At 41.3% G+C, this 22,148-nt stretch overlaps 1 protein-coding gene across 1 annotated transcript in view; it reads left to right on the top strand.

Moving 5' to 3' along the window:
- The window catches only part of SETD7 (SET domain containing 7, histone lysine methyltransferase), a 51,012-nt gene that overhangs the window by 5,593 nt on the left and 23,271 nt on the right, over positions 1 to 22,148 (top strand). Inside the window, exons 3-5 of the mRNA XM_060654165.3 lie at positions 3,221 to 3,350; positions 16,867 to 17,068; positions 21,703 to 21,892. Of these exons, the coding sequence (XP_060510148.1) occupies positions 3,221 to 3,350; positions 16,867 to 17,068; positions 21,703 to 21,892 (522 nt within the window). The remainder of the gene's footprint in view (positions 1 to 3,220; positions 3,351 to 16,866; positions 17,069 to 21,702; positions 21,893 to 22,148) is intronic.

The following is a 22,148-nucleotide window of genomic DNA, read 5'->3' as shown; positions in this document are numbered from 1 at the left end:
AACAGTCATTCAAGTGAATTCCCCTTGTTGTTTGGGTCTGGTGTTCAACCTCTGTTTGGTGGGAACTGGCCCAGAAGGCTGTTGGCTGTCTTGGAGCATTTTACAAATTGACCTCAATGAGAGCAAGGAGGACTGGTGTTTCTCTCTGAGTTAGGTAACGCTTGGAAGGGATAGGAATTCGGAATCAGGACATGCTGTTGAAGATCCTGGTGGTTTTTTTGAGAACCTTGTTAACTACAAAGGCTTCTTCCGCTTCTCTTCCTGGGTCCTGCGGATACCTGCCCCTAGCAGTACCTTCTTCCGCCAGCAGCAAGGAAGAAAGGGCAGTTTGCTAGGGTGCCCTTCTCTAGAGAGAAAAGAAAGGATTGAAGGAATTGGGAAGGGGCTTTCAATATCATTAGCACGTTCAGAGTAGTTAGTGTGTTTCTTAGGTGCTTAGCATTGGCTTCCTCAGATGAGGCAATAAGCTTGGAATGTGGGGGGTTGTGGTAAGGTTTACTTTAGATAACAAGGAAGGACATCGCCCATTGGTTTGCACACTTTTTTCTTTTCTGTATAGCAGTAGCCCCTCCGTTAAACGGCCATTACTGACCGGACAAATATTACAGGATGTTATTATCCAAAGGGTGCTTGCATAAGAGTTGTACCAGAGGATCTTCTATGTTGAAAGGTGACGTGAGGGCGTCACATCCCGATTTCTTCTCTTCCCTACAGTTCTTTCTTTGGAAAGTCTCTTTGTTGTTGTTATTGTTTTGGTTGTGGCTGTTGTTTAGATACAAAGCTCTACTGCGAGGAGAACCACTCCGGGCTATTAAATATTCAGGGTGGAATTCTTGAACGATCACAGCCTGTAATTTCCAGCTTTTTAACCGATCCTGTCCATTGATAACATCATCCTCCTTTTGGCAAAGATGAGAGGAAAACAAAACAAACGAGCCAACAAGGGGTCCCGCTGATAGAGGGACTGATAAAGAGAGAAGGAAGTGTCACACGTCACATGTCCACAGTGTCACCCGAGAAATGATGGGACATCTCTTCCTGGCCTGTGGAAAGACACATCGACACAAGCATCCTTCTTCATGGAATGGGACGGAGTGATGTTTTTGCTTTCATCTCGCTGGGGATCAGTACTGGCCCTCACAGTGCTTTTAGTATGTTGTATGACACTTTAAATTTTCTCTAATTTTCCACTGCTGAGGATGCACCTGCAATGTATTATCCAGAAGTAGGACAGGACTGTTGTGAATGAGGAAAGGTGCAAATGAATTTACGCTGGACTTCTTCCCCCTTGGTACTCATGAGTATCATAATAGTACTCTGGATGTCAAGTAGAAACACAAGTTTCATCATATGTTAACTTTTTAAAGTCTGAAATACGTGAACTGTTTTCTGTGGGGAAAACAGTTTCAACTAATTAGTAACTGCCTCAGTATAAGGCTAAAATGATTATTCTGATATTTATACCTAAATTATAAGTAGAGTGCTAAATTCATAGAAATGTTAATCCTAACATTTCATAGAAGAAAGCTTTTAGCTATACACTGAGTGGGTTTTTTTTTTCTATGAAAATACAAAAAAAAGTATATTCAATTTACTTCAATCAGAGAAATGTTATCTGTACATGTTTAGGAAATAATTGTCCAAATTATTTCACATGACTCAAGTATCATTGAATATGTCATGTATAGTTAGTTTCTGGGGGAGAGAAAGCAATTGTGGCCTAGTAGCTTTCTAACCACTAATTTCCTGGCTCTTTGTAGGAAAAAAATTTGTGTTAAGAGGAAAGGAACCATATTGATTGTGATTTATTTAAGTAGCCCTGTTTTGCTGTAATATTCTAGGTAACTCATTCTACACAGAGTCAGATGTAGCAATAAGACAGTATATTTGTTCACTGTTATTTTATGTTTATGTAATCAATAACACAAGTGAAGAGGTTTTTTGTTCTTCATAATAATGCTTATTACTTAACCTCTCTTCTAAGGGATGATTTTTTTTTTTTTATCATGTTAGAAGAAATCATTTTAGGAGACAAAAGCATTCATTGTGGTGATATAGTTTGTGTTTTCTTTTATGTCTGTGAGCCATCTGGAAGCCACATTTAAGTGTTTAATGTCCCTTGCACTGCACACGGTGTTTAATGCTTTCATACCTTTTTCATCCATGACCCAGGTTGTTAACCCAGGAAAAGCCAGTAGATTAATTATTGCCTTCATTTTCACCCACCTCCATAAAATTAGCTCACCAGAGAAACTGGGGAGACATCGATGAGGTGACTCCTGGGTTTTATGAAATATGTAGAGAATAATAAAAAAAAAAAAAACCTAAATATTGACTGTATACATAAATGTTAGAATATACCACCAGTCTGTGATCCAGGAAGAACCAGCAATTTAAGGATCACAGTATAAGTGCTGCTGATGTTCAAAATCACTACTTAAATGGCCATGTAGATACTTCTAGCTGCATTTAAAGCACAAGCCCTCTGAACATCGTGGTAGAGGGTATATGACAAGGTTATTACTAAACATTTAAAGCTGAAATGAATTGCAACGTAAAGCAGTTAGTTCAAGGTTAAGCTTAAGTTCAGGCTTAGAAGGACTAGGAGTTCATGTGTTAGTACAATGAGGTGTATAAATGTTAGGGCAGTTTGAGACATGGCTATGTCCCTTGTTGTTCAAACTAACAAGCAGTGAGGTTTTCAAAAGTCACCTGGCTAGCAGTCCTCCACATCATACTATATAATAAGCTATAAAATCATACTGTATACTGAGTTCTACAATTAGATAACTTACTGCAAAGATAATGTACCTTATAATAGACTATAAACTGGTGCTCAGTCACATTTCAATTAAGCATGATAGTTTGGGGACATTAGTTCCAAATAGAAGCTTCGTAGGGAAGTACTTGGTAAATTGAAACATGCAGATGTTATTATTGGTAATAACTTTTAGTCCCCAGTAACATGCAAGCTTATTTTTTTGGTTCATATTCTGAAACGTGTGTAAGTCCCTCTGCTGTGGTCCCCATCCATTCGCAAAGCGTACCTAACAGTCAAGTTGATCCTGCTGATGCAGGCACAGAGACCTTGACATTCACTGTCCCCTCAGGCAAGGAGGGGATGCTGCTCAGGGAACTTGCTGGCAGGATCTGAGCACGAACATTTCGGTGGGAGAGCACTGAAGATGCTAAGGTTTGCCTTGCGGTTCCCTTTCTCCAGGACACCTGGATGATGATGGATTGCCACACGGGTTCTGCACAGTCACCTACTCCTCCACGGACAGATTCGAGGGGAACTTTGTTCACGGAGAGAAGAATGGACGGGGAAAGTTCTTCTTCTTTGATGGCAGGTACCACTCACAGTTGTGTTTTGTTTTGTTTAGGGCGGGTAACCAAATTACTTTACTTGAAGGAATGGTACAAATGAAATTTCAGTGGGTGTTTTAGTACAACTGATAGAAAAGGCGAAAGCAACCCCAATATGTAAGCACTGCCTTGGGGACCAAGAAAGTCACTTGTGCTGCTGTGGGGAGGCCAGCCTCAGGCTTGGGTCCGTCATCACTGCCTCCTACGGCGTGCTTGACACAGCCACTCTGTCACGCCAGAATCGGGGGCTCCCGTCGCACACCAGTCGGTTACGTGGGTCCCAGTTCTTTGATGGATTCCACCTGCTCCTCCAGCGAATGGGTCTCCATGAAGTCCCACAAATGGGGATTGTTTTTGTCAGGGGCCAGTGTGGGCAGTTCTCAAGTACAACACACTCAGTCCACTGCATGCAGCCCTTTCTCCCAATCACGGTCTGGTTTCTTCACATCCCAAAAGAAGATGCGGCCAGCTCGTGGGTTCATGATTTCCTCAGCATACTCTGTCCTCATGAGATTAGTCAAGAAAATATTCAGCAAAGCTCTTCAGAACCACATCATCAGGGGTCATGCAGTGAGACATGTGACAGGTAAACATAGGAGGCATACAGCTCCAGACCCACGGTGTTTGAAATACTGCTCTTTGGGATAACCTTCATTATGTGTGAGACCTTAGTGCTGTCTTAACTAGTATGTTCTGCTTAAAATATGTTTCCCAGCAGAGTTCTTGTTACTGTCCTTTCGCCTCCTACCTGACAACGCTGTGAGGCAGAAGCTCCTTCCCCTCTTGAGATAGGTGGGAATGACTGTAGAAATGACTTTCTCTTTCGAGAAGAGTTGGAGTTGCACACACCCAGCCTTTGAACCATGACTTCTAAACCTTGTCAGCTTCAGAAACAAAGAGCAGCCACGTGAATTTCTCTAGCATTTGGAGGAATTCTGAGCCATGCGAGGACCAGCTCTCTTTCTGACCACTTGGTTGGGTAATGTGGAAATGGATTTAGCTAAAGCAGGTAGTAGGGTTCTGCAGGGCACAGGGCAGAGCAACTGCTTCTAAGCTCTGGACATTGGTAATGAGCTGAAGCTTCCTAAAACATGGATTTCCTTTGGGAAAGGGAATGTCTAAGGTGGCAGTTCAAGGGTGATCGAGAGACTGGTTTGTGATCCAGAATCCCTTTTCTATAGATGGGATGGGTTTTTTTTTTTTTTTTTAATGTTTATTTATTTATTGGAGAGAAAGAGAGAAAGGAGAGCACACACAAGTGAGAGAGGGGCAGAGAGAGACACACAGAATGTGAAACAGGCTCCAGGCCCCGAGCTGTCAGCACAGAGCCTGACTTGGGGCTCGAACCCACGAACCATGAGATCATGACCTGCGCCGAAGTCAGGTGCTTAACCAACTGAGCCACCCAGGCACACCTGGAGTGGTTTGTTTAAAGTTTTTAACAGTCCCTCAGGCTCTCCCATTATCTGATACAAGGAAGAGTAAGGAAAGCAATAAAATCCCATCATAGACTTTTTGTTAAATTGTATTTTCATTATTAATTCCAACCTTCTCTTTCCCATTGTTCCCAACCCCACACCACATCTCCTTTTAGCTGAGGTTTGCTTGCAAACTGTTCATTTAAATAGCCAGATATTTCCTTTATTTTGCCCTGCTGTGGATACCTGGCAGATACCTGGGTCCCATTGAGGACTCTTAAGATTTGATATCAATGCTTTCTTCTCTCGCGGTTCCTTTAACCTCTCCAGAGGGAAACTTTTCCTGCCTCATTTTCATAGCAGTTTGTTTATACCTCTTTTCTGGAAAGTGTCACTTCTTACCTCCTGATGCTGCAATTATTCTTTTATTTATTCATTCAACAAATTTATATCTCTGTAAATGTCTTATTTCCCCTATAAGACAGAGGTTTCCTTGAGGGTAGAATCTGTGTCTGTTTCATCTGCTACTACATCATGGCACTTTCCCTTAGTTTCATACTAACCAAAAAAAAAGTCTTGCTGAATGAGTATGGGAGCTGAAAGAAAAAGTAGAATTGTAGAATTCACCCAGAGCACCCACTCCACTCACCCACCCCCCGCATACAGTCATGCTTTAAATCTGGTAGTTTGGTGATCATACCCTGTCATCCACTGACTCGGGGAAAATAGTCCAGCAGATTTGGTTTAATTTCATGTTGGTTACTTGTTGCTTCCCAGACCTGACACACAGTGTTGTAGGGCTAGACTGATCTTCCGCACCAGTGTGCTAAGAATGAGCTGTGTTGGCTCCAAGATACTGATCCTGTCGGCTCTGGGGGTAGCTGGGTGGGACCTGACACTTCCCAAGCACCTCCCTCCCTCTGTCAAGTTAGTAAGCTAGTCACTTCTGGCTGCGAGTAGTTTCATCCGTTTACCCCTGCGGTCAAGTGTACGTGTGTCACAACACGAAAAAGGTGAAGCACTATGTCAGGTGTTAACACTAGGCCAGTAACTACCTATGAAATAGAAATAAATTCATGGACTTTTTTTTTCTTTTTGAAGCACTAATTCATGAGTTTTTATACATACCATGCAAACACCTGTAGAGACTTAGGTCAAATAGTAGAATCAAAGAATGATGGTATTAGCAAGGACCTTAAGAGGTTATCTTTGTTAGCCTTCTTCAGATAGATGGGGGCTAATACTTTGAGGGGAGAAGGTCAGTATCACTGCTTTTATGACATGTGATGTAGTGGTGTCTAAGTTCTTAAAAGGTCACTGTCACCTTCTTTCTTAAGCCCAATACTGATCATATTATGAGACATCTGCTAAAAGGATTTGCCATAAACATTAGTGAGATAATCTTATGACTGAAAAAAAAAAAAAAAGGCAGTGGAATCTCTAAGTCTTTTTAAGGTGGGTATGAGATGTGGTCATGGAGAAGTCAGCTGTTTTTCCAGAGAATAGTACCTTAATTTCCATTTGCCTATTTATTTTTCTCCCTACTACTGCTCCCAATTTTCAGGGTCTGATGTATTGGGTTAAAACAAAGTGGGGACCTTGTGCTTTCACTGCCAGTCAGGAGGCTTTAGTCTGAAAAACTTCCCCCAAAAAGGCTGAAATCAAGGTTTTGAAATAACAGATGAGGAAACAAAAGGTAAAAACTTTTAGAGTTTTTACAAGCTGTTCACACCTGTAATGCTGGCTTATGTTTCCATCAAAGGGTTTGTTTGCAATTGCCAGAACCTGTTTGGAAAATCGCAGAGTGGTAGTGACAGAAGATTTGGCCCAGTGCATTCTAATCTTCTATGAAACCTGAAACTGGATGTGGCATTTTTAAAACCCACTTTATGGAGGTGTAATTCACCTACGATAAGCTGTACATATTTAATATATACAACTTGATGAATTTGGAGTCAAGTACATATTTGTGAAGCCATTACCACAACCTCTGCCAAAAGCTGGGCATGTGATTTATGAGAGGGTTTCAAGCAAATATAAATTTATATCAGGGAAAGTCTAGAATCACTTTTCTACTTTACGTACAATATGATAATCCTGAATAAGAATTTTAAACATTGAGATCACCAGGAAAATTGGCCCTGTTAAGTTTTCAACCAAGTTCCTAGATAGAAGCAGAATATTTTATTTATTTTTTAAAATTTGCAGGTATAGTAAATACTTTTGGTAGAATAACAGACTTTAAGAAATACACCAGTGTAGGGGCGCCTGGGTGGCTCAGTCAGTTGAGCGTCCGACTTCAGTTCAGGTCACGATCTTGCGGTCCGTGAGTTCGAGCCCCGCATCAGGCTCTGAGCCTGGAGCCTGCTTCCAGTTCTGTGTCTCCCTCTCTCTCTGCCCCTGCCCCGTTCATGCTCTGTCTCTCTCTGTCTCAAAAATAAATAAATGTTAAAAAATTAAAAAAAAAAAAAAAAAAAAAGAAATACACCAGTGTAAAAAGTGAACACGCTTCCCCTTTTTTTCTCACCCCCACTCCCATGCCACAGAGATGTGCACTGTTGGTGGAGAATTGAAGCATCTTAATTAAATATATGCAAGGTAAAATCAGGAAATACCTATCTACTTCTAAATCAATTTAAATAGCTAAAATGTACATGGTTTGCCTTTTTACTATGATCTCAGCCTCAGACTGTTCACTAGTTTTGAGATCTTAATCAACAGTTGGCCTTTTCTTTTAGATGGCAAAATGTAGAACAGAAAAACTTATTAAAACTGGCTTAAGTCAGAACCCAGACTCAGACCAGTCCTTCTTTACCAGATCATTTATCCCACAAATTAGGTCCATGAAAATGGACCTTAGTTTTTAAATTGTCTTTTCAAGCAGCTTTGTTTTCCATTTTCTCCCCCTCTGTAGAGAAATGAAGAAAGTGTCCTAAGACTAAGATTAGTTAATTGGTACTTAACATCGGCTCTGGTCCTGAGATGAAGGCATTTATGCAGTGAGGAGAAAGGAATCTTGAGGCTTTGTTGATGAGGCCCTGCAGTCTATCTGGCCCAGTGGATTCACTGGAGTACTGTGGTGGAGTATTATGAAAATGTTTACTGTGCAGAATACTTTGATGTACACATCTCTAATTTTTATACTAATCCCCAGGTCTGAATGTTCATTTTTCTAAAAATTTTAAATGTTTTTTATTTTGTTTTTGAGAGAGACGCAGTGTGAGTGGAGGAGGGGGGCAGAGAGAGAGAGAGAGAGAGGGAGACACAGGATCGGAAGCAGGCTCCAGGCTCTGAGCTGTCAGCACAGAGCCTGACATGGGGCTCTAATCCATGAACCGCGAGATCATAACCTGAGCCAAAGTCGGCCCTCAACCGACTGAGCCACCCAGGCGCCCCTAATAGTGCATTTTAATGCATTTTTTCCTTAATTGTTCTCATTTCAACCAAGATTTATGGATGTAAAGGCAATTTTGCAGAACTTTTTGAAATTTTAGAATGGTAACAAGAAAGAGGTATTTGGCTTTGGGCTGTGGAATATTAGGGAATTGTGTGGTTTTTAGCCTGATTATGAGTTAAAGTTGAGTGAATTCATTTAGTTATATTTTTTATATTATCGGTGCTCCCCCTTGATGTGCCAGTTAGATTTCAAAGTATTATTTACTACTCTTGGTGTTGATTCCCTACACTAATGTGTCCAGCTAAGAGGGCTTTTTGTAGTTCATCATTGGCCAAATAATCTAAGCAAAGGTGTCCATTTGGTGAGCCACTGAGAAAGGCTGCCATTTTCCAGGTGGCAGGCCCATGCAGGATTTCTTGTGTTTGGTTTTTAGAAAGCACTTGGTCACATTTCAGGGAAACTGGAGCTGGAATGGACTTCTGAAGTCATGTATTCCAGCCTCCCACACAAGGCAAAAGTCCCTTCTATGTTCCTGATAGTCATGCAGCTTTTGCTGGAACCGGGCTCAACGAATACATTCATCTGTATTGTAATGAACTGTGCTGATGAAAGCAACAATTCCTGTGACATACAGGAAGCAAGGGAGTGGAAAAGACATGGAGAACTTTGATACCATTTGTTCCACTTTGGACACGTTCCCTTCGTAACAACCTGTGAAGTAGGCTTTGTAATCCTATTTTACATGTGAAGAAACTAAGGCACAGAGAGGTTAGATAACTTGTCCAAGGCCACCTTAGTCAGTAGGAGCTGCAGCTGAGATTCAGGCCAAGGTGAGTTGACTCCAGAGCCTTCCTCCTCTCACTACACCTACCAGTCTCTTCTAACAAGAAGCAAGGAAATTGCTCTGACCCTGACTGCCTTTCTTTCTTGCGTTAAGTTTACTTGAGGTCACTCATTAGCAGTAATTGTGACAAGTTCAGAGTCCTGGGGCGAATGTATTTACTTTCTCAGAGGAGCTTGAACAGCCTTGGTAGGAGCTTGGCAGATTGATGGAAAGTTTACTTAAAGAATCAACCCACAAGAGCTCTGATCTAGTGAACTTGTTTCCTCATTTATAAAGTGGGGATAATGATACCTGCTTCTCCAAGTTGTAAAGATTGAATGAGAAAACCTGTAAAGACCTTGCAGAGTGGAGACTCCCTATGAGCCAATTCATGAGAAAACATGGATTTCTTTTTGTTTACTCTGTATCTGCATTTTTCCAGTTTTATGGAGATATTATGGACATATGATATATGTAAGTGTGAGTGTACAACATGATGATATGATACATTTATATTGTAAAATGATTACCACATTCAGGTTAGTTAATACCTCCATCCACTCATAATAATTACCTTTGTTTTTGTTGCGATAATATTTATTTACTTACTTATTTTTAATGTTTATTTATTTTTGAGAGAGAAAGAGAGAGAGCGAGCTGAGGAGCATCAGAGAGAGAGGGAGACACAGAATCGGAAACAGGCTCCGGGCTCCAAGCTGTCAGCACAGAGCCCGACACAGGGCTCGAACTCAGGAACTGTGAGAAGTCAAAGTCAGATGCTCAACTGACAGAGTCACCCAGGCACCCTGATTGTGATACGGTTTAAAATCTACTGTCTTAACTTTCAAGTATATAGTATGGTATTGTTCATTATAGTCATCATGCTGTACATTAGATCCTCAGAATTTATTCATCTTATAGCTTGAAGTTTGTCTCCTTTGACCAACAACAGCTCCTCATCTCCCCCTCCCTGAGCCCCTGGCAACTGCCCCTCTATTGTCTGTCTTTATGAGTGAGGCCCTTTGAGATTCCACATGTAAGTGAGGACACACAACATTTGTCTTTGTCTGACTCATTTCACTTAGCATAATGCCCTCAAGATCAAGGATGGATTATTATTTTTATTGTCTTTTATTATTGCTGTTACTATTATTTGTTGATAACAGTGGCTAGCAGAGTTTCCTTAGGATTTATTTTTAGGGAGCAAAACTAAATTTCACTAATTGCTCTTCAGAAATGTTACTGTCAGGGGTGCCTGGGCGGCTGTCGGTTAAGCATCCTACTTCGGTTCAGGTCATGATCTCACGGTCTATGAGTCTGAGCCCCACCTCGGGCTCTGTGCTGACAGCTCAGAGCCTGGAGCCTGCTTCGGATTCTATGTCTCCCTCTCTCTCTGCCCCTCCTCCACTCGTTCTCTCTCTCTCTCTCTCTCTTTCTCTAAACAAACAAAAATAAAGTTAAAAAAATGTTACTGTCATCTTGAGCCTTTATAATAATCAGATACGACAGACTCACAGATCTATTAAAGGATAGAAAAAAACTTTAAAGACAAACAACACATTCTCTTACCTGGAAGCATGATAGTGTTCCATTCAGCTTGCATATCACACCTTAGAAGAAATTGAAGTTTCTCGAAGATACAGCCCTAGTAGATGGCTTGGGTTTGTTGTTGATGTTCTTCTTATCTTTACTTAGTTTTCAACATTTTAAGAGATAATATGTAATATAATGCTGTATGTCAATTATATCAGACTTCTAAAAATATATAATATATATTGTCATATAAAACGATTGCTGAAACAATGTTTTAATACTAAGAGTCACAATTTAATTTGGTTAGAAGTGAGAATTTAAAGTAGAATTATGATTCATTTAAAATTTCTCTCTTGGTTCTTTTTTTTAATTTTAATTTTATTAAAAAAAATTTTTTAATGTTTTTATTTATTTTTGAGACAGAGAGAGACAGCATGAGCAGGGGAGGGGCAGAGAGAGAGGGAGACGCAGAATCTGAAAGAGACTCCAGGCTCTGAGCTGTCAGCACAGAGCACGACGCGGGGCTCAAACTCGTGGAGTGTGAGATCATGACCTGAGCTGAAGTCAGATGCTCAACCGACTGAGCCACCCAGGCTCCCCCCGCCCTTTTTTTTTAAGTAGGTTTCATGCCCAGCACTGAGCCCAACGCCAGGCTAGAACTCAACGACCCTGAGTTCAGGACCCTGAAATCAAGAGTCAGAAGCTTAACTGAGCCACCCAGGCACCCCCACCTGTCTTGGTTCTTATATTACTATAGCTGACCAAAGGAAGGGAGCATAGTGGAGGACGGAACAGAGAGTGGAAAGCCCAAAACATTCTAGCCCCCAGAATACCAAGGAAAAGCCAAAGCTGTCAAGTCTCCTAAAAGCACTTTTTGTATTCAGTGTTAAAGAAATTTTTTAACATGAGAATACAGTAATATGTGAATAAAATGCAGATGTGCAGGGCACCTGGGTGGCTCAGTCAGTTAAGTATCCAACTCTTCATTTCAGCTCAGGTCATGATCTCACTGTTCGTGAGATGGAGACTCCTGTGGGGCTCTGCACTGACAGCACGGAGCTTGCTTGAGATTCTCTCTCTCTCTCTCTCTCTCTCTCTCTCTCTCTCTGCTTCTCCCCCCAAAATAAATAAATAAATATTAAAAAATAAAATAAAATGCAGATGTGTCATTCTAGATAAATAATTATAAAAATTCCCCATTTCTTTTAAGTTAGTTTTTGTAATTTATTACCAGAAATTTAAGTATGAGAGCTTTGACAAAATAGGTAAAAATGGTCTGAGTGTATATGTAGGGAAAGAAATTTAATTAAAATTGATGTTTCAATTTTCTCCACATTTCTGGTTACTTGATTCAGATGCTGGTGCCAAAAAAATCTAAATCAAAAGACCATTTTTGTAGTTTAACATACCAAAGAAACTGCCAACGTGTTGAAAGAGACTTTAAGAAAATACAAGTCAAGAACATTGTATTCAGTATGTTCCCATTTTTATTGAAACAGCCACAACAAAGGTGGGAAAGTACATGATATATACACAGGGGGAAAAAATCTTAAGTGGTACATGCCAAATTGAGAAAGAGTAGTGAGAATTTCTACTTTCTACATCTTTGTAGCGCTGGGGTTTTTTTGGTTGTTGTTGTTGTTGTTGTTTGTTTGTTTTGCAATGAATACACGTTACTTTTTTCACTTAAAGGAGCATTTATTCCATCCTGCCATGCAATGGATCACTCATAAATTATTGCAGATAGAGGAATCTTTCTTGCTTGTTTTTTTTTTAATTTTTTTTTAATGTTTATTTATTTTGAAGGGGAGAGAGACAAAGAATGAGCCGGGGAGGGGCAGAGAGAGAGAGGGAGAATCAGAATCCAAAGCAGGCTCCAGGCTCTAAGCTGTCAGCACAGAGCCCCATGTGGGGCTCGAACTCATGAGCCGTGAGATCATGACCTGAGCCAAAGTTGGACGCTTAACCAGCTGAGCCACCCAGGCACCCCTTTTCTTGCTTGCTTTTAAAGTACATTTAGGGGCGCCTGGGTGGCTCAGTCGGTTGAGTGTCCGACTTCAGCTCAGGTCACCATCTCGCGGTCCGTGGGTTTGAGCCCCGCGTCGGGCTCTGGGCTGATGGCTCGGAGCCTGGGGCCTGCTTCCGATTCTGTGTTTCCCTCTCTCTCTGCCCCTCCCCCGTTCATGCTGTGTCTCTCTCTGTCTCAAAAATAAATAAACGTTAAAAAAAATTAAAAAAAAATAAAGTACATTTAAAGCAGTTTTATACATTTCTTTGACTATTCTAGTATCTCATAACTACTTCCCCGATGCTATTTTAAGCCTGGTTTCTCAGTAGAAAGCTCACCATCAAACCCATGAGTGTGCATGTTTAATAATAATAGTTATTATTTATTTGAGCAGTCCCTATGTCCCAGATGATCTTCTAAACTCTTGATAGATATTAACCCATTTAATTCTTATAGTAGCTGCAGTTGACAAGTGAAGAAATGAAGCACAGAGTTTCAGAAACTTTCCTAACTTGCAGACTGTATGCCTGTATACTGCATATAAAGAATACTCCCTGCACTTGAGTAACATTGTTACTATTGTTATGTTCCCTCTCCATCTTCTCAAAGCAAAATTAGCCCAGTTTCCATTTCCATTCTTTCATTTAGAAAATAACCACTTGAAGACAGGCTGTGTCCATATGTTAGGGCGGGGATGCTTGGATGGATAATGCCTAATTTGTTCCTATAAAAGGTTTTACAATCTAGAGAAATATGACACGTAAGTTGGCCATCATTAAAGACATGGATAGTCCTGTGATGGTTCATGATGAGGCTCCAGTGAGAAAGATGGACCATGGCTGCAGAGGTCAAGGTAGACTGGGGAAGGTAGGGCTCCATGCAGAGAGTGGGTAGGATCTGGGTAAACCAGGATTAGCAGACTTCCTCCAAAATGCAACTCTCAATCCAATTTCCACAAGAAGGATTAGAAAGCTACTTCTCAAGTATTCTCAGAGAGCAACAATTTAGCTGCCACAAAACAGTGCCATTTTTTCAGTTTATTTCTTTTTTGAATAGAAAAATGCCAGAGGCTTGAGAAGACTCATTTTTATCCCAAGGTTATTTCTGTTTTGAATGAAAAACCAGAAAATGTGGCCCACAACTTTTTTCCTGGATGTGTCCTCCGGGATTTATAACGTTTGGTTATAGGAGTGCCTGGGTGGCTTAGTCAGTTAAGCGTCCAACTTTGGCTCAGGTCATGACCTCTGGGTTCATGAGTTCGAGCCCTGTGTTGGGCTCTGTGTTGACAGCTCAGAGCCTGGAGCCTGCTTCAGGTTCTGTCTCTCTCTCTCTTTCTCTCTGCCCCTCCCCCACTCGCTCTCTGTCTCTCTGTCATTCTCTCAAAAGTAAATAAACATTAAAAAAATTAAAACAAAAAAGTGTTTGGTTACATATATTTTACAGGAAGAAGCAAGCATCACATGGTATGGAAGCTAAGATATAAAGAGGTGTGCTTGGGCTCAGTGAATAAACCAGTGTGAGCGACAACTATAGAACAGGAGTCAGCAAACGTTTTCTGTATAGGGTGAGATGGTAAATATTTTAGGCTTCGGGGACCGTATCCAGTCTCTGGTGCAACTCTGCAACTCTGCTGTTGTAATATGAAAACAACCACAGAGGACATGGAAAGGAATGTGCGAGGCTGTTGCAATAAAACTGCATTTACACAAACAGGCAGCAGACAGTGATTTGCCAGCATCCCCTGGAAGAAAAAGTTAGAATGGCAGAACCTTTCACACCAGACTTAAAAGCTTTTATTTTCTTTCCTCGGTGACAGAGGATTTCAAAGCCTTGTCATTTTTATGGCCCTAGAGAACCCAGTTCATGTGATAACATGCCCCTTTTGTCATCAGATTTCATCCAAGCTATCATACAAATTTGCTAAGGGGGCTAAGCTGTTTCTTTCAAGCAGGTGCTGAAAAATAACGCAGTAAGTTTGCTCTCCGGTGCCTTAAGAATTTGCATTTGTGAGGGCCCCTGGGTGGCTTAGTTGGTTAAGCATCCAACTTGGACTCAGGTCATGATCTCAAGGTCCGTGGGTTCAAGCCCTGCATCGGGCGCTGTGCTGACAGTTTGGAGCCTAGAGACTGCTTCAAATTCTGTATCTCTTCTCTCTCTGCCCCTCCCCAACTTGCACTGTCTCTCTGTCTCTCAAATATAAATAAACATTAAAAAAAGATTTTTTTAAAAGAATTTGCATTTGTGCAGCTTTGTCAGTTGGGCTAAGAGGGAAATAGCTGTTTGTTTTGGTGCTATGATACTAACGAGGACAGGCTCCACGGTAAGAGGATGGGACAAACTCCTGGGGATGGTTACGGGGAAGTATGTGCAAGTCCATTTTATTGTTTCAGGGATTTGCAAGACCCATGCCTTGTAGATTTGATCATCAACCTGAGAAATACTGGCAGACTCGTCTGTCAGGGGATAATTCTGCTCAAACACACATAGGAATGTTTTGAATGCTCCCTGAGAATCTAGTCAATAGGGTTCCCAGGTTTAGCAAATAACAATCCACAGCACCCCGTTAAAGCAGCATTTCAGATAAGCAACGAGAAATATTTTAGGATAACTGTGTTCCCTTCAATATTAGGGACATACTTAAACTACAAAAACTATCTGTTGTCTTTCTGAAATTGAAACCTAACTGAGCATCCTATATTTTATCTGGCCATCCTAACTGTGAAGATAGATGATGAAGTTGTTTTTTGCACCATCTACTGCATCATTGCATCCGTTGATTTAGCTATCTTTCAACAGGGCTGTTGTTATTTTTGTTTGTATTTGTTTACTTATTTTTTGGCTGTTGGGAGAGTCTAATGACAGTCGAATCTCATTAGTTCCAACCTCACTGATACAGAATTGTGATTACTTATGCAAGGGCTATACTAAAGTGCACTTCATTCTCTTCATGAATTTACTCTGCCTGTTTATCACTGGTAGTACAAACAAAACTGAAAGAGAACTATTTATCTCCTTGGGAGACTACTGATCGTGTAATTACAGTGTGATCAGGGGCTACTGTGTTGTTTAGACTGTGCTTTTCATTTAATAATTACAGCTCACTCTGTCATTCAGTAAGCAAGACAAGACCTTACCAGGCATAGTCAGGTGCGACCACCTTAGTCCTCATGGCCCCCTTTGCGTCCCATCTGTCCCCACTACACAGTGTGTGCCTGCCAGCCTCTACTGTTTGTTTATTTTGTTCATCATGCTCTCTAGAACCTCCCACAATGCTCGCTACTTAGAAAGCACCCTATAAATGGTTGTTGGTTGAATTGATGAATGGACACTATCTGCAGGTCCTAAAACAAACTGTCTTTGTTGCTAATAAACATCTTACATTTTAAATTTTAAAACTTATTTGAACTGGTCTTTCCCTTATTCCAAATTGCTGTACATAAAGGGAGTTTTTGGTGAAGTTAGTTTCATTGCATAATGACCTTTGAGAAGCTGAAAACATACTGAAATTCCAAAAGTGTTTTATGAGGAGCGATGGAGAAGTTACTGTAATATCACCATGAGCATCCCCGTGAGCTTGCTTCTGTTCTAGAAGTATGGGTCTCGACACTGTCGGGCTACTAATGATATTAGCAAGGCTCAGCCTGCAGTCTTCCTCACTTGCCCCCATTTGCCCTGATCATGCACACACACACATGCACACGCACACATGCACACACGCATGCATTTACTTAAGTAAATTCCCATATATCACCCAAAGAAATGGAAGGGGTTCTTTTGATTGGCTACCAATTATGATTGTCACCCATAAGTAATACATTTAATGACTTAAACAAACACGTAGACATTTACATTCTAAACCACTTTCGTATTATTAGATACTTATATGTACAAGCAATCTAAAAGAGCTTGAGAACTACCAGTGAGGTCTGGACCCCTCTTGAGGGAGTTAAGCATCAATGGTTTATGTGTGATATGTCACCATTTCTATTGCCCGGTATGGGTCGGCATCTTAGCCTTGAAACGTATTCAGATGAGGCTTGTTCTCAGCTTCCCCCTGTACCTTTGTTCTTCTCTATTTCTGCTAGCAGAGAAAAAGGATTAATAGGAACCAGGAAGTTAAGAAGTAGATCTCTCTCTGTCTCTAATGCTACCTATATCTCGGGAGTGTTTTTCCTAGCGATCTAGGGAATTCAGGAGATGGGCTGAATACAGGTCAGCATCAAACCAGAGCTGGGCATGCAGTGCCTTTCATGTGGTGCTTTCTTTTCAGAGAGCACAGTCATGATCTGACCATTCCCTTTTGTTCTCCCTTCTCTCACAGCACCCTGGAGGGATATTATGTGGACGATGCCCTACAGGGCCAGGGCGTGTACACTTACGAGGACGGAGGCGTTCTCCAGGGCACGTATGTAGACGGAGAGTTGAATGGTCCCGCCCAGGAGTACGACACGGATGGGAGACTGATCTTCAAGGGGCAATACAAAGATAACATTCGGCATGGAGTCTGCTGGATATACTACCCAGTAAGCCTGGTGACTGTTCATTTTGCTGGAATGTAACATGTTTCAAGCCGATGCTTTGACTCCTCACAATGAGGAGTAAAATGTACTCTCTATGTTAGAAAATATCAATCTGTGAAATTTGAGACTCACAGGAGCTGAAGCCACCAGCTTACAAGGTGTGCCCCTCACTGTTACTCACTGTCCACTTAGATTGGTGATCTTAGCAACTACTATTCATTCCTCTTCAGTGGTGTTTTGGAAAAGAAAGAATAGTCGTGATTCAAACAAATCAATCGGGACAAAGTGGCTTTATTGTACCACTAATAAAGACCAAAAAAATGCATGCTTTTTAAAAATAGTCTTCTGATATACAGAAAGAGATGGAATATTTCATTGTTGCACTTCATTCTGGTTCTCATACAGGAGACTGATCCAGCAATCTCCCATCTTTTGGGACTTACCGCACTGTTATTACTTGATTGTACAACCCTACTCCCTACTTTATAAGTGATTTATGGCTTATGTTGTTTAAATTAAGGTGATTAAAGTTACCTTGCCTTTGAGTATTTGGTAATATTTCCCAATATTTCTAGGGTTTACTGGAGCAAAAAGATGTGGCAAAACTCATTGGGTTGGGAATTAATGCTCTAATTGTTGTTTGCATTTCAAATATCCCATCTGTTATTAGTTAATTTCCAGAAAATTTGTCAGAAAATAGACCTTAGAAAATATTTTAGCTAAAATTTTATTTTGTCCAGGGCACCTGACTGGTTCAGTGAGTAGAGCATGTGACTCTTGATCTTGGGATCATGAGTTCAAGCCCCATGTTGGACAAAGAGCTTACTTAACATAATAATAATAACAATAATAATAATAATAATAATAATAATAATAATATTTAATTTTGTCCAGAGCTTAAGTCAAAATACAATTTTTCTTACTCTGAGACCTATCTTCTTATGATTAAAAAAAAAAAAAAAAAGATCTATTACAGGTATAACAAGAAAAATAGCCCCCAGCTAAATCTACTTACACATTATTGTTCTTTAAAAATAAGTTATACTCGGGGTGCCTGGCTGGCTCAGTTGGTGGAGCGTATGACTTTTGATCTCAGGGTTGTAAATTTGAGCCCCACATTAGATATAGAGATTACTTAAAAATAAAATCTTGGGGCGCCTGGGTGGCTTGGTCGGTTAAGTGGCCGACTTCGGCTCAGGTCATGATCTCACAGTTTGAGGGTTCAAGCCCTGTGCCGGGCTCTGTGCTGACAGCTCAGAGCCTGGAGCCTGCTTCGGATTCTAGGTCTCCCTCTCTCTCTATGCCCCTCCCCGGTCATGCTCTGTCTCTGTGTCTCTCTCTCTCTCTCTCAAAAAATTAAATAAAAATTTAAAAACATTTTTTTTTAAATAAGATTTTAAAGGGGCGACTGGGAGGCTCAGTTGATTGAGCATCTGACTCTTGATGTCAGTTCAGGTCATGATCTTGCGGTTTGTGGCATTTAGTCCCGTCAGGCTCTGTGCTGACAGCGCAGAGCCTGCTTGGGATTCTCTCTCTCCCCCTCTCTCTGCCCCTCCCTCACTGTCTCTCTCTCAAAATCAGTAAATAAACTTTAAAAATAAATAAATAAGTAAAATATTTTTTTAAAAGTTCTACTCTAGGAGCAGGGCAGAAGGAAAGAATACCGCAAAAGATCTTTTAAATGATTGCCCAGACATTTAACATATCTTCTTAGTAGGCTCTGCAATAGATCAAAAGTCCTTTCAGTCACTGCCTACAGGGCAAGCAGGAAGAGGGAAGTGGTGCAGGTTCTTAACCAGCTTAGGAAGACAGAGAGGTTTGTTGTTTCAGGAGTAGGCCGATTGAGCATCTTGCCGTCTGGCGCTGGGGATCTGCCGATGTGACAGTAAATTATGGAGTCAGGGAAAGTGGAATTCTGTGCGTGCAGTTGGGTATAGGGAAGAGGCAAAATAGGGATTACCAGATCCTCCTACTACTTGTCATCTTACTTGTGACTAGGATCAATTAAAGTCTCTAGAGGAGATCACCTTTTGTATGAATCAGCCTGCTGTATTATTATCTTATTAAATACCCAGAGAACACTCTGCCTTAGGAAAGAAGCACTGGGGAGTTATAAGCTTTCAAAATTAACCTGGGATAACACTTGCTTTATATACGGTATCTGTTGGCAGTGGAGAGGGCTAATGACATCCCTCTTCTCTCTGAATTCAGAATCCACTAAGAAATAGACCTAGGTGTCAGAGATCAAAAGGTCGGTTTTATTATGACCGTGTTGGGTCGGAGACGTGCTATGGACCCAAAGTCAGAATGCACTTCAATCCTTCCCCCTCTGAATGGAACAGTTGGACCAGCTGCAGATAGAGCTCTGGGAAGTCGCGGGTCTCCCCAGGGAAGGAGGGCCTGCCCGGGGGAGCTTCCCCAAGGAAAGGGCAGGAATGGAGAGGGGTGCAGGTGCAGCCTGAGGGCACGGACAGCTTCCAGGGCAGGACTTCTGGGGGCAGCAGGCTTTGCCCTGTCACCTCCACCTAATAGAGAGATGGGTGGCGGTGGCTGTCAGACCCCGCCTTCTCACTACTCAAATGAGTGATTCCTTCTCCCTGAAGGGGAGCCTCCTAGCAAAGGAGAGAAGGCAGCAGCTTCCTCCCCAGCACTCCCTGACACAGCAGACAGGCACCTGTTTTGTGATACGGAGTCAAAGCAGAAACAAGGGGAGGAAAAAAGAATGGCTCCCCTTAGAGTATTTATAAGCTTACTCTTAGGACAGCTTATTTCTTTCAGAATTTTACCTTGGAACGGTGACGTCATTTTCAGTTAAAAGTGTTTATGTCCTGTTAGAAATAAAAGAACCTCTGCTTTATCATACTAGACAGAGCCACCCCCAAACCAGAAGTTTAGAGTATTAAGGGAGAAAAATCTGAGACCCTAGAAAGACAGAATTCCGTACAAGTTACTGGTAACGTTGGCTTACATTAGTTACAGCATATGAGAAGCAGAAACGCCCTAACACTGTTCTGCTCAGTAATCACCCCTGAAAGCCTGAAGGCAGATCTTGCAGGAAGTATCATCCCCGTTTATGCTGGGTTATTAAGAATTAACTCTGGGAGGAGAAAGAGCAATAATATAGCTCTAATGCGCTTTCTATCCATGAAAAATGCTGCCAAGTATTTTTCTTTTTATGAAAGTGCTGTGATTCGTTTTTAAATTTATAAAGTCTTTTCTCCAAAGAGCAATCAGACTATGGAGAACTATAGAAATCACGTACCTGATGTTATTTATTCCTGCTGTCTCTCTGCAAGCAGCCTTTGGGATCACTCAGAAGTCATCCTGTACTACTGTCTTTGAGTAGCTGTTTCTAGAACGTTTGAGTTGGAGAAGTAACCAAGCGTTTAGAATATGTCATGGCACTACTCTTGTTGTATCAAACCCAAAGAGGTCCCAGATTTTCCAAGTTATACCATAAAGACCTTCCTCATGGGCAGTAAAAAAGGAAACATTTCTTGTAGTCTGGATTCAGTTATTTTTTGATTAGTTATTAGATTATTTTTTGGTATCCCAGTTCAATTCAAAAAGTATTTGTGGATCACCTACTATGTCCCTAGCGTTTACCAGGGTACAGAATTGTATGATAGCCTCTGCTCTGAAGTATTTAATGACCTTTAGGAATGAAAGCAAGTGACAATTAAACAGGAAGCACAGCTGGCTTCTCTCCTGGAAGGAGGCAGAAGGGAACAGTAAATAAAGAAAAGTGGGGAGAAAGTGGTGATGGGGGAGGGAATAGAATTCAGTTGATTTTTTTTTTCACTTTTCCTTCTAATGCCATAAAAAGTGGTGGTGTAGGATTCTTAGAAAGGCAGTGTCCAGAAGTCCTTTTTTTATCTGTTAGAAAATGCAGGGGCACCTGGGTGGCTCAGTGGGTCGGTTAAGCATCTGACTTCAGGTCATGATCTCACAGTTCATGGGTTCAAGCCCCACGTCAGGCTCCCTGTCAGTCAGCACAGAACCTGGAGCCTGCTTTTCAGATCCTCTGTCCCCATGGCTCTCTGCCCTTCCCCCACTCACACTCTCTCTCTTTCCCTCTCAAAAGTAAATATTTAAAAAAAGAAACTGTAGACAACTCTCTTTACTCATGTACATTAAATTAATTCTTAAATACATCTGAACTAAAGATTTTTTTAATGGACCAGAAATCCAAAATGCCACATAGAGAAGTGAAATGGTATGAATAGTGAGTAAAACCATCTTGCCACTGTTCCTCATCACATTTGGTATCAGCCCAAACTAACACTTATTGTTACATTTCCTTTAAATGTTTGTAACTAATATTACAAATACAACGTATGTTCTTCTTCAAAAACAAGCCAAGAGAGAGTGTCAGTAACTTGTCACCATTGCAAAGTGCAGCTTGGTCTCTGACTCCCTAAATCAGGCTTTCTGTGCTTCTCTGCATGTAACCTCTCGCCGTTTATTTGTACGGGGTTGGATGGGAAAGTAAGTATGCGTCAGGTTTTTCTCTGAGTTCTTAAGCTGTTACATTAGTGCTATCCACGAAGGGAGTGCACAAGAAAAAGTTCTTGAAGTCGTGCCGTGTGGATAAATACTATATATAATATTTTCTGGCTTTTGGCTTCTCCCATCAGGATGGAGGCAGCCTTGTGGGAGAAGTAAATGAAGACGGGGAGATGACAGGCGAGAAGATAGCGTATGTGTACCCTGACGAGAGGACCGCACTTTATGGAAAATTCATCGATGGAGAGATGATAGAGGGAAAGCTGGCTACCCTTATGTCCACTGAAGAAGGAAGGCCTCACTTTGAACTGATGCCTGGAAGTAAGTTGGATCTGCTTCAGAAGTGTGCTCTAATTCCAAAGCAGGTTGTTAGGGCATAATTGAGAGAAGTTAATTTCCTTGTCTAGTCCACTTTAATCATGCATTAGTCAGCTTTGCTGCATAACAAACACCTTAACATCTCAAATACAGGTGACAAGCTGTACTCCAGCTGGTCTGGGGTGGGCTGGGCTGGGCATGGCTGGACTTGAGGCTTCTTATTGTATTGTGTCTTACTGGTCTTAATTCTGGGGCCATC

The sequence above is a fragment of the Panthera onca genome, chromosome B1 (genome assembly GCF_046562875.1).
Source record: "Panthera onca isolate mPanOnc1 chromosome B1, mPanOnc1 haplotype 2, whole genome shotgun sequence".
Classification (NCBI taxonomy): domain Eukaryota; kingdom Metazoa; phylum Chordata; class Mammalia; order Carnivora; family Felidae; genus Panthera; species Panthera onca.
Note: the sequence above shows the minus strand (reverse complement) of the source record. Positions and strands in the feature narration are given on the sequence as shown.